Raw genomic sequence first — 13,246 nt, forward strand, 5'->3', positions numbered from 1 at the left:
AGATGACTAAAACACCGTTCTCCGGTACTATGGAGAGAGCAACAGATTTATTGGAAATCATACATACCGATGTATGTGGCCCGATGAATATTGAGGCTCGTGGCGGATATCGTTATTTTCTCACCTTCACAGATGATTTAAGCAGATATGGGTATATTTACTTAATGAAACATAAGTCTGAAACATTTGAAAAGTTCAAAGAATTTCAGAGTGAAGTTGAAAATCATCGTAACAAGAAAATAAAGTTTCTACGATCTGATCGTGGAGGAGAATATTTGAGTTACGAGTTTGGTGTACATTTGAAAAACTGTGGAATAGTTTCGCAACTCACGCCACCCAGAACACCACAGCGTAATGGTGTGTCCGAACGTCGTAATCGTACTTTACTAGATATGGTGCGATCTATGATGTCTCTTACTGATTTACCGCTATCATTTTGGGGATATGCTTTAGAGACGGCCGCATTCACGTTAAATAGGGCACCATCAAAATCCGTTGAGACGACGCCTTATGAACTGTGGTTTGGCAAGAAACCAAAGTTGTCGTTTCTTAAAGTTTGGGGCTGCGATGCTTATGTGAAAAAGCTTCAACCTGATAAGCTCGAACCCAAATCGGAGAAATGTGTCTTCATAGGATACCCAAAGGAAACTGTTGGGTACACCTTCTATCACAGATCCGAAGGCAAAACATTCGTTGCTAAGAATGGATCATTTCTAGAGAAGGAGTTTCTCTCGAAAGAAGTGAGTGGGAGGAAAGTAGAACTTGACGAGGTAACTGTACCTGCTACCTTACTGGAAAGTAGTTCATCACAGAAAACTGTTTCAGTGACACCTACACCAGTTAGTGAGGAAGCCAATGATAATGATCATGAAACTTCAGATCAAGATACTACTGAACCGCGTAGATCAACCAGAGTAAGATCCGCACCAGAGTGGTACGGTAATCCTGTTCTGGAGGTCATGCTACTAGATCATGATGAACCTACGAACTATGAAGAAGCGATGGTGAGCCCAGATTCCGTAAAGTGGCTTGAAGCCATGAAATCTGAGATGGGATCCATGTATGAGAACAAAGTATGGACTTTGGTTAACTTGCCCGATGATCGGCAAGCAATTGAGAATAAATGGATTTTTAAGAAGAAGACTGACGCTGATGGTAATGTTACTGTCTACAAAGCTCGACTTGTCGCAAAAGGTTTTCGGCAAGTTCAAGGAATTGACTACGATGAGACCTTCTCACCCGTAGCGATGCTTAAGTCCGTCCGAATCATGTTAGCAATTGCCGCATTTTATGATTATGAAATTTGGCAAATGGATGTCAAAACTGCATTCCTGAATGGATTTCTGGAAGAAGAGTTGTATATGATGCAACCAGAAGGTTTTGTCGATCCAAAGGGAGCTAACAAAGTGTGCAAGCTCCAGCGATCCATTTATGGACTGGTGCAAGCCTCTCGGAGTTGGAATAAACGTTTTGATAGTGTGATCAAAGCATTTGGTTTTATACAGACTTTCGGAGAAGCCTGTATTTACAAGAAAGTGAGTGGGAGCTCTGTAGCATTTCTGATATTATATGTGGATGACATATTACTGATTGGAAATGATATAGAATTTCTGGATAGCATAAAGGGATACTTGAATAAAAGTTTTTCAATGAAAGACCTCGGTGAAGCTGCTTACATATTAGGCATTAAGATCTATAGAGATAGATCAAAACGCTTAATTGGACTTTCACAAAGCACATACCTTGATAAAATTTTGAAGAAGTTCAAAATGGATCAAGCGAAGAAAGGGTTCTTGCCTGTGTTACAAGGTGTGAAATTGAGTAAGACTCAATGCCCGACCACTGCAGAAGATAGAGAGAATATGAAAGATGTTCCCTATGCATCAGCCATAGGCTCTATCATGTATGCAATGCTGTGTACCAGACCTGATGTGTGCCTTGCTATAAGTTTAGCAGGGAGGTACCAAAGTAATCCAGGAATGGATCACTGGACAGCGGTCAAGAACATCCTGAAATACCTGAAAAGGACTAAGGATATGTTTCTCGTATATGGAAGTGACAAAGAGCTCATCGTAAAAGGTTACGTTGATGCAAGCTTTGACACTGATCCGGACGATTCTAAATCGCAAACTGGATACGTGTTTACATTAAACGGTGGAGCTGTCAGTTGGTGCAGTTCTAAACAAAGCGTCGTAGCGGGATCTACATGTGAAGCGGAATACATAGCTGCTTCGGAATCAGCAAATGAAGGAGTCTGGATGAAGGAGTTCATATCCGATCTAGGTGTCATACCTAGTGCATCGGGTCCAATGAAAATCTTTTGTGACAATACTGGTGCAATTGCCTTGGCAAAGGAATCCAGATTTCACAAAAGGACCAAACACATCAAGAGACGCTTCAACTCCATCCGGGATCTAGTCCAGGTGGGAGACATAGAGATTTGCAAGATACATACGGATCTGAATATTGCAGACCCGTTGACTAAGTCTCTTCCACAAGCAAAACTTGATCAGCACCAAAGCTCAATGGGTGTTAGATTCATTACAGTGTAATCTAGATTATTGACTCTAGTGCAAGTGGGAGACTGAAGGAAATATGCCCTAGAGGCAATAATAAAGTTATTATTTATTTCCTTATAATCATGATAAATGTTTCTTATTCATGCTAGAATTGTATTTACCGGAAACATAATACATGTGTGAATACATAGACAAACAGAGTGTCACTAGTATGCCTCTACTTGACTAGCTCGTTAATCAAAGATGGTTATGTTTCCTAACCATGAACAATGAGTTGTTATTTGATTAATGAGGTCACATCATTAGTAGAATGATCTGATTGACATGACCCATTCCATTAGCTTAGCACCCGATCGTTTAGTATGTTGCTATTGCTTTCTTCATGACTTATACATGTTCCTATGACTATGAGATTATGCAACTCCCGTTTACTGGAGGAACACTTTGGGTACTACCAAACGTCACAACGTAACTGGGTGATTATAAAGGAGTACTACAGGTGTCTCCAATGGTCGATGTTGGGTTGGCGTATTTCGAGATTAGGATTTGTCACTCCGATTGTCGGAGAGGTATCTCTGGGCCCTCTCGGTAATACACATCACATAAGCCTTGCAAGCATTACAACTAATATGTTAGTTGTGAGATGATGTATTACGGAACGAGTAAAGAGACTTGCCGGTAACGAGATAGAACTAGGTATTGGATACCGACGATCGAATCTCGGGCAAGTAACATACCGATGACAAAGGGAACAACGTATGTTGTTATGCGGTCTGACCGATAAAGATCTTCGTAGAATATGTAGGAGCCAATATGGGCATCCAGGTCCCGCTATTGGTTATTGACCAGAGACATGTCTCGGTCATGTCTACATTGTTCTCGAACCCGTAGGGTCCGCACGCTTAAGGTTACGATGACAGTTATATTATGAGTTTATGCATTTTGATGTACCGAAGGTTGTTCGGAGTCCCGGATGTGATCACGGACATGACGAGGAGTCTCGAAATGGTCGAGACGTAAAGATTGATATATTGGAAGCCTATGTTTGGACATCGTAAGTGTTCCGGGTGAAATCGGGATTTTACCGGGTTACCGGGAGGTTACCGGAACCCCTCGGGAGCCATATGGGCCATCATGGGCCTTAGTGGAAAGGAGAAAGGGGCAGCCCAAGGTGGCTGCGCCTCTTTCCCCTCCCCTAGTCCTATTAGGACTAGGAGAAGGTGGCCGGCCCCCCTCTCTCCCTTCCCCTCCGAGGAATCCTAGTTGGACTAGGATTGGGGGGAGGAATCCTACTCCCAGAGGGAGTAGGACTCTCCTGCGCCTCCCTCTTTGGCCGGCGAGCCTCCCCTCCTCTCCTCCTTTATATACGGAGGCAGGGGCACCTCTAAACACACAAGTTGACACAAGTTGATCCACGTGATCGATTCCTTAGCCGTGTGCGGTGCCCCCTGCCACCATATTCCTCGATAATACTGTAGCGGAGTTTAGGCGAAGCCCTGCTGCTGTAGTTCATCAAGATCGTCACCACGCCGTCGTGCTGACGAAACTCTTCCCCGACACTTTGCTGGATCGGAGTCCGGGGATCGTCATCGAGCTGAACGTGTGCTCGAACTCGGAGGTGCCGTAGTTTCGGTGCTTGATCGGTTGGATCGTGAAGACGTACGACTACTTCCTCTACGTCGTGTCATCGCTTCCGCAGTCGGTCTGCGTTGGGTACGTAGACAACACTCTCCTCTCGTTGCTATGCATCACATGATCCTGTGTGCGCGTAGGAAAATTTTTGAAATTACTACGAAACCTAACAAGAACATCCTAAAATACCTGAAAAGGACTAAGGATATGTTTCTCGTATATGGAGGTGACAAAGAGCTCACCGTAAAAGGTTACGTTGATGCAAGCTTTGACACTGATCCGGACGATTCTAAATCGCAAACCGGATACGTGTTTACATTAAACGGTGGAGCTGTCAGTTGGTGCAGTTCTAAACAAAGCGTTGTAGCGGGATCTACATGTGAAGCGGAATACATAGCTGCTTCGGAAGCAGCAAATGAAGGAGTCTGGATGAAGGAGTTCATATCCGATCTAGGTGTCATACCTAGTGCATCGGGTCCAATGAAAATCTTTTGTGACAATACTGGTGCAATTGCCTTGGCAAAGGAATCCAGATTTCACAAAAGGACCAAACACATCAAGAGACGCTTCAACTCCATCCGGGATCTAGTCCAGGTGGGAGACATAGAGATTTGCAAGATACATATGGATCTGAATGTTGCAGACCCGTTGACTAAGCCTCTTCCACGAGCAAAACATGATCAGCACCAAAGCTCCATGGGTGTTAGATTCATTACAGTGTAATCTAGATTATTGACTCTAGTGCAAGTGGGAGACTGAAGGAAATATGCCCTAGAGGCAATAATAAAGTTATTATTTATTTCCTTATAATCATGATAAATGTTTATTATTCATGCTAGAATTGTATTTACCGGAAACATAATACATGTGTGAATACATAGACAAACAAAGTGTCACTAGTATGCCTCTACTTGACTAGCTCGTTAATCAAAGATGGTTATGTTTCCTAACCATGAGCAATGAGTTGTTATTTGATTAACGAGGTCACATCATTAGTAGAATGATCTGATTGACATGACCCATTCCATTAGCTTAGCACCCGATCGTTTAGTATGTTGCTATTGCTTTCTTCATGACTTATACATGTTCCTATGACTATGAGATTATGCAACTCCCGTTTACCGGAGGAACACTTTGGGTACTACCAAACGTCACAACGTAACTGGGTGATTATAAAGGAGTACTACAGGTGTCTCCAATGGTCGATGTTGGGTTGGCGTATTTCGAGATTAGGATTTGGCACTCCAATTGTTGGAGAGGTATCTCTGGGCCCTCTCGGTAATACACATCACATAAAGCCTTGCAAGCATTACAACTAATATGTTAGTTGTGAGATGATGTATTACGGAACGAGTAAAGAGACTTGCCGGTAACGAGATTGAACTAGGTATTGGATACCGACGATCGAATCTCGGGCAAGTAACATACCGATGACAAAGGGAACAACGTATGTTGTTATGCGGTCTGACCGATAAAGATCTTCGTAGAATATGTAGGAGCCAATATGGGCATCCAGGTCCCGCTATTGGTTATTGACCAGAGACGTGTCTCGGTCATGTCTACATTGTTCTCGAACCCGTAGGGTCCGCACGCTTAAGGTTACGATGACAGTTATATTATGAGTTTATGCATTTTGATGTACCGAAGGTTGTTCGGAGTCCCGGATGTGATCACGGACATGACGAGGAGTCTCGAAATGGTCGAGACATAAAGATTGATATATTGGAAGTCTATGTTTGGACATCGGAAGTGTTCCGGGTGAAATCGGGATTTTACCGGGTTACCGGGAGGTTACCGGAACCCCCTGGGAGCCATATGGGCCATCATGGGCCTTAGTGGAAAGGAGAAAGGGGCAGCCCAAGGGGATTGCGCGCCTCCCCCCTTCCCCTAGTCCTATTAGGACTAGGAGAGGTGGCCGGCCACCCCTCTCCCTCTTTCCCCCTTGGGAATCCTAGTTGGAATAGGATTGGGGGGGGGGAGTCCTACTCCCGGTAGGAGTAGGACTCCTCCTGCGCCTCTTCCTCTTGGCCGGCGCCCCCTTCCCCCTTGGCTCCTTTATATACGGAGGCAGGGGCACCTCTAAACACACAAGTTGACACAAGTTGATCCTCGTGATCGATTCCTTAGCCGTGTGCGGTGCCCCCTGCCACCATATTCCTCGATAATACTGTAGCGGAGTTTAGGCGAAGCCCTGCTGCTGTAGTTCATCAAGATCGTCACCACGCCGTCGTGCTGACGAAACTCTTCCCCGACACTTTGCTGGATCGGAGTCCGGGGATCGTCATCGAGCTGAACGTGTGCTCGAACTCGGAGGTGCCGTAGTTTTGGTGCTTGATCGGTTGGATCGTGAAGACGTACGACTACTTCCTCTACGTCGTGTCATCGCTTCCGCAGTCGGTCTGCGTTGGGTACGTAGACAACACTCTTTTCTCGTTGCTATGCATCACATGAACCTGTGTGCGCGTAGGAAATTTTTTTGAAATTACTACGAAACCCGACAATATATGGCAGCTTCATTAATCCTTGCAGCAGATGGGAAATTCACCAAAAACACTCCATCAGATACTTTTTTTGCTTTCCAATCCCATCTCCAAGGATAAGTTTTTGCCAGACTTCTGATAAGATCATCTGAGTCTATCTCTATATCACATCCTTCCCTGAGCCTAAACAAAGCCACAACATCATTTTTGCTACTGCCAGCCAAGTCTTTTGCATGCTCAGCCACAAAAAAACCTAGCCCTTCTCCTCCAAAACATACCAACACTGCCACCGGCTTTTTCTGATGTAGCCAAGCGCAGAATTCAGCAATATGAGTGTCTTTTGTACAGATGGAACACTTGACTGTTGCCTCACAACCTTTGGAACTGTGACCTTTCTCTCCACATTTATGGCAGATAATTTTTTCAGTTGCGAGTAGCTTGCTTTTTAGGAATTCCAACTGATCCCTGGGTTTCAGTTAGAACTGCCCCAGCTGAATTGGCTTTGGAAGTCTGGGCTTCATTACCTCCCCCTCCCCCGCTGCTCGTCACAGGACTGGTTTTCTGTTGGTATTTGCTAACAGCGGGGGGCAAATTGATCTGAGCTAGCGGTCTATGCTGGAATTGACGCGTGTAATGACCACCCCTTTGTGATTTCAGTTCCCATATCCATCTCTACCAAAGTGATTCTAGAATTGGTTACATGAAAAGTTCCTGAAGGGGGTCGAGGCGAGCTTGATATCCCTGATCGTGCCTGTCGAATTGAGGCTCTCTCCCATAGCCAGCAGTCGGCCTCCAGTTACGTCCTCTCTCTACATATCTTTCACCTCCACCCCTTCCTTGAGCAAAGCGATCAGCCATCCTTGAGGTTTGGGGCAACAGGTTCCTGCGGCGGCGATGGGGGGTGTACACCACAGGTGGGAAACCCTAGAACGCAGGAAGAGATCGGTTTCAACCCCCAGGGCCAACCCCCGTGGTATATAACCTGCCTCTCCTGTGGCCTTAAGATTTTCCAACTTTTTTGGCCTACTTTTCTCCCACTCAGCCTAGATACTTTTTCCTGACTTATCTTGACTCCTTTTGGACCGGTCTGGTTTAACGTGCAGATGGAGATAAACATATCTCCCCTGAATTCAAAATCCTCCCCTGTTTCCCGCTCTTGGCATGCTGGCGATGTTGAGAGAGGAGCTTCAATCAGCGATTGGGCTCAACACCAATCCCCATATCTACCTTCCTGCCATCAACAATTTTATACCATCTCCCATCTTGTATCAGACCACATCTAGCAGATGGCAATCTAACAGGCCTGTGACTAGGAATATCACTTACTTGTTTAGTTGCCGATTTTCCTCCCCCTTCATCTTTGCTACTGATTTTCCTGTTCAGATTCTTCTCTCTTCTCTTCCCATTCTTCTTCACATGCTTAGCACTAGCAAATGCGCCTGCAATTGTCACCAGATAAGGGTTGTGTTGCTCTGTGTCCTCATTTAGAATGTCATCATCATCACCCAATTGATCCAAGGCCCAAAATCTTCCTCTAGGTCTCGATTCCTCCATACTATTTCCAGGTACAGTCACACAATCTGACGTTGAACCACCAGGATCAAACATAACCCGCCTGCTCTTCAGCGTACCTCCAAGTTCAGAAACTTCAGGTGTCCCCAACCCAGATCCCTTCAGAACTCCGGCAACAGGTATGGATCGATCGGCTCCGAAGTAGGAAATGGTGGCATCTGCCAGCGAAGATGGGCTCAAACACGGCTGGTCTCCGGCGGCGAGGACGAGAGCTGCGGTGGTGCACCCGACGGCATCACTCCCAGCAAGCATTCCCATCGCAGCGCCCTCCGGGATTCCTCTTACTTCGCCTCCGCCCTCGCCCACAAAACAAACGTAGCCGGCGGGGAGTGCGGGAAGGCGGGCATCCTTGCTCTTTCTTCCGTTGTGGCCTCGTCGTAGATCACCCTCGCCAGAATCCTCTGCTCCAGATCTGCTCTCCTCTGACAACTCTCTGCATATCTCATCGTCGCGGATCTCACACTCGGATCTATCGCCGCCGCCACCACCTGATCTATCGCCTTCCACTCCTGTACGCGCCGGATCCACGCCGCGGTGGCGTTGCGGATCCTGGTCGCCCGCTCCACCCATCCCGGAGCCCCGGTCGCCATGAGTAACCCCTGCGGAACCGGCGAGATCAGCCTCACCATCTCCGGGAAGGATTCGAGGATGTGGAGGGGCAGTCGAGGAGAGGAAGGGGGTGCGGCCGCGGTCGCCGCTCGCGGATCTCGCCGGCGCGGAGGCATGCTGCGCGGTCGAGGTGGCTAGATCTACGAAGGTGTCGGTAATGGTGAGCGAGAGGCGTGGAGTCGCCGTGGTCGCGAGCGAGAGGCCTAAAACAGTGGTTATTATAGCGGGTTGATTTGCCGGATCGGCTAGAGATGCTTTGAGACAGGTTAAAAAAAGTATTGGAGATGCTCTAGGAATTGAAGGACCGTCTGCACCCGATGTGCGGGTCCAGGATCTCTTTTGCATGGCGCTAGGCCACCTTGAAGGTTGGTCCGAGGGACCGCGGACACCATGCGACGTGGAAGTTGAATGCTGGAACTCTTCAATTCTCTTGTCCGGCGGTCGGAGCTTGGCAGCATGCATACACAGTTGCTAAACTCATCTCGTGCGCTCGAGTGCAAGGCTCCAGCAGGCCTGGGGTCGGATGTCTCCGGCGGCGGAACGGCTACCAATATCCACGGCGGCTGTCCCGTCTGCAGTTTCTCCCTTCGCCGCTCCAGCAGCCACCGGTGGTTCTGGTTCACTAGCAAGTGCTCGGAGGGAAGGGGCCGCCTCGCAGATCTCCCTGGTTTCGCAGTCGGCAAGTGGCCTCCACCTGTAAACGTCAAGCAGTGAGAGCACGGCCAGAGCTCGCCACTGGCACCACTGTGTGATCTCATCCGTCCGCATAGTGCTCAGCTTGAATGCGCCGTTTCGGCGTGGTGGCTGGCGCTCGTCTCGTGTGACCGACCGGCCGCCGCTTACATACATGGCCTGCACCGTCCCACGACGTCGACGCCGGCCGCGCCCACGCGTGCTGATGCTGTAGACATATGAATAAAAGGATAGCGGAAAAGAAAGAATGAATGGTGATTAGTGGTGGAGAAGAGAGAAGATCCGGCCAGCGGTAAAGCGGAGGACGGATTCAAACAATCCCATCTCCATCTGGCCGACCGAAAGCAAACAATTAGAGAACGTGGAAAAAAAACTTGGCGATGGTGACCACGATGAGCACCTACCGCAGAAGATGTCTGAACAGGCGATGCCATTTGCGTTGCAAATTGGCGTGCCAAAATCCAACCGCCAAGGGCGAGAGCGTGCCCATCTCATTTGCTCGGCACCTTTCACATTGTACGAAAAAAAAGAGAAAGGCCTTTGCTTTTGCCCTTTTCTTCCTTGCCAAAATCCAAAGCCTACCATCAATTCTTTCTTTCCAAAACTTTTTAGATTACTACTAGACCAACAAAGTGGGTGGTCTGCCCCAAGGCCAAGGAACTTTCCAGGCCAGGAATTCCACACCGGCGCAGCCCTCCCGTGAAAAACCAAGGATGGCGACGACGCGACGTGATCCGATCCCCATGCCGGTCTCTCCATGTCATGGTCATGGTGCCATGGTGGAGTGGTTAGTTAGCTCACACGACTCATCCATCCATCCATCTGATCTGAACAAGTGGTAATAGGAAGCAGAAAATATTACTGTAATAAACTAGGAGGCGGCCATGGCTTTCCATCCATGTCACCGGCAATAACTCCCTGCCGCGCGCGGCTGACACTGTCACCGGAATCCCCGCAAAAAAAAAAAAAAAGACACTGTCACCGGAAGAGGGATGCTGAAGCCTTCCTAAATACGCCTACCCACCCTCGGCCAGGCCTCAATTATACGGGGAGGCCCGGGCTCTGAGGGTATGTAAATGCGGTCGTCGTCGTCTTCCAAATCACAGCTCGGGACAGCGACGAGGAGGAGGAGCAGCAGCAGCGGGGGCGGCCTGCCATGTCGTCTTCGTCCGCGGCGCGGCACGGCCCGTCGAGGGCCGGCGAGGCGTGGTGAGTTCAGTGTCTCCTCTCCGAATTCCGGTCGGTGCTACGGTGGGTGGAACGGGGAATTGCGTCGGTCGGTTTGTCGGCGGATTCTGATGGATTTTGCTGTTTTCGCCGGGAATCGCCAGGTTCTGCACCACCGGGCTGCCCAGCGACGTCGTCTTCGAGGTGCAGGACATGAGCTTCCACCTCCACAAGGTGGGTGATGATGATCTTTGTTTCCTCGTGTGCCATCTTTGTGCTCGACGAAATTCCGCTGAGAGGCTAATGTTTTCGCGCGCAGTTCCCGCTCATGTCCAAGAGCCGCAAGATCAGCCGCATGCTTGCCGAGCAGGACGAGCAGCGGCGGCCGCGGCGTGGGAGCTCCGGAGGCAATGCCGAGGAGCATGCTGCGGCGGAAACAGAGATTGAGGAAGCAGAGGAGGAGGAGGAGGAGGAGGAGGAGGATGACGGGGACGAGCAGCAGCCGCAGCAGGTTAGGATGGATGACGGCAAGTCGTACCGCATCACCTTCCCGGACTTCCCCGGCGGGCCAGGCACCTTCGAGACCGCGACCAAGTTCTGCTACGGCGTCCGCGTCGAGCTCACGCCCTGGAACGTCGCGCCGCTGCGGTGCGCGGCGGAGTACCTGGAGATGACGGAGGAGCACTTCGAGGACAACCTGGCCGCGCGCGCCGAGGCCTACCTCTCGCAGTCCGTGCTCCGCCACCCCGGCGAGGCCACCAAGGCGCTCAAGTCCTGCGAGGACCTGCTGCCGCACGCCGAGGACCTCGGCATTGTTGCCCGCTGCGTGGACGCCATCGCCGCGCGCTCCTCGGCGACGTCGCGCTCCTGGTTCGGCGACCTGACCGTGCTCGGCCTACACATGTACAAGCGGGTGATGGCGGCCATGGCCGCGCGCGAGGACGTGAGGACGGATGCTTTGGAGGGCTGCCTCGTGTCCTACGCCAAGGCCACCCTCCCGGGGCTGTCGAGGTCCATGAGGTGGCGCCGCGCGTCCGCGCCGGTGTCGTCGGAGGTGGAGCAGAGAGACCTCCTGGAGGCGGTGGTCGCGAGCCTCCCCACGGACAAGGGCTCCGGGAGCGTGGTGACCGCGAAGTTCCTGTTCGCGCTGCTGCGGACGGCGCACATCCTGCGCGCTTCGGACGCGGCGCGCGCGGCAATCGAGCGGAAGGCCGCGACGCAGCTGGAACAGGCAACGGTGGAGGATGTGCTCATCCCGAGCTACTCCGGCGCCGCGGAGACGCTCTACGACGTGGACTGCGTCGAACGGGTGGTCAGGCACTTCCTAGCCGAGGAGGAGGTCGGCGAGGACGAGGCGTCGTCGTCAGCTGCAATCACCGAGGAGGAAGCGGCGGCGAGGACGACGGCCTCGCGTCCGTCGGCCGTGGCAATGGTGCAGGTGGGCAAGCTGGTGGACAACTACCTCGCAGAGGTCGCGTCCGACGCCAACCTGAAGCCAGCCAAATTCTGCGAGCTCGCGCTGGCAATGCCGGACCACGCCCGCATCTACGACGATGGCGTCTACCGCGCCGTCGACATCTACCTCAAGGTACGTACATTCCCCGATTTGTCATCGACTGCTTCTGACAAGTCAAGGAAGAATGCGCGTTTGTCGAGTAGCAGTTGGTTGCCGGCTCCATGACTCGTGAGTGGTGCATGCATGCGCAGGCGCATCCGCGGCTGACGGCGGAGGAGCGGGACAGGGTGTGCGGCGTGGTGGACTGCAGGAAGCTGACGGTGGAGGCGTGCACGCACGCCGCGCAGAACGAGCGGCTCCCGCTGCGCGCGGTGCTGCAGGTGCTCTTCTTCGAGCAGCTGCAGCTCCGGCGCGCCATCTCGGGCACGCTGCTGGCGTCCACGGCTTCCCCGCGAGCGCGGCATCCGAATCCTCAGCCGCAGCGGCCGGCGGCGGTGGCGCTGCGTCACGCCGCTGGCCCGAGCGAGGCGTGGCGGACGACGACGGTGCAGGAGAGCCAGACGCTGCGGGTGGACATGGACGGCATGAGGACCCGCGTGCAGGGGCTGGAGAGGGAGTGCTCCAGCATGCGGAGGGCGATCAAGAAGATCGACGGCCGCAGCGGCGCCGCGTCGCCCGGCAGCGCCAGCCCGGACGCCGCCGCCCCGGCGGGCTGGCGGTCGCGGTACCGGTGCAAGTTCAGCACGCAGGTGTGCGACTCGCAGGCGCGCGACGCGGTCGTGTCCAGGGCGTCCAGGATGGGGATGAGCCCATGACCGAACCATGATTGGCGCCAAATCTCCCATCCCGTTCGAACGCGACATGTTTCACGATCAGAGAAGAGCTCGACACTCGAGATGAAAATGGTTCCAAGATGTCACGGCTAGCCAGACGAGAGAGAGTGAAGACCCGAGATCGAGCGCGGCAAAAATTTCTCACCCCTTGTCATCTCGTGACCACTGCCAGTTGCGTGGGCAGCAGCAACAGGGGTCGTTCATGTGCCGTGTCTGTACGATATGCTTAGCTTGTGTGCGTTGTGATTATGGCCTTTGCAGCTTGTAATGTGGTGGCAGTTTATA

At 51.3% G+C, this 13,246-nt stretch overlaps 1 protein-coding gene across 1 annotated transcript; it reads left to right on the forward strand.

Moving 5' to 3' along the window:
- Positions 1 to 10,251: 10,251 nt before the first annotated feature.
- Positions 10,252 to 13,246, forward strand: LOC123104953 (BTB/POZ domain-containing protein At5g66560). The gene is made up of 4 exons (XM_044526905.1): positions 10,252 to 10,714; positions 10,837 to 10,906; positions 10,992 to 12,260; positions 12,380 to 13,246. Exons 1-4 carry the CDS (start codon positions 10,662 to 10,664, stop codon positions 12,941 to 12,943), a joined length of 1,956 nt encoding a protein of 651 aa, XP_044382840.1. The 5' UTR covers positions 10,252 to 10,661; the 3' UTR covers positions 12,944 to 13,246.

This window comes from Triticum aestivum, chromosome 5A (assembly GCF_018294505.1).
Source record: "Triticum aestivum cultivar Chinese Spring chromosome 5A, IWGSC CS RefSeq v2.1, whole genome shotgun sequence".
Taxonomy (NCBI): Eukaryota; Viridiplantae; Streptophyta; class Magnoliopsida; order Poales; family Poaceae; genus Triticum; species Triticum aestivum.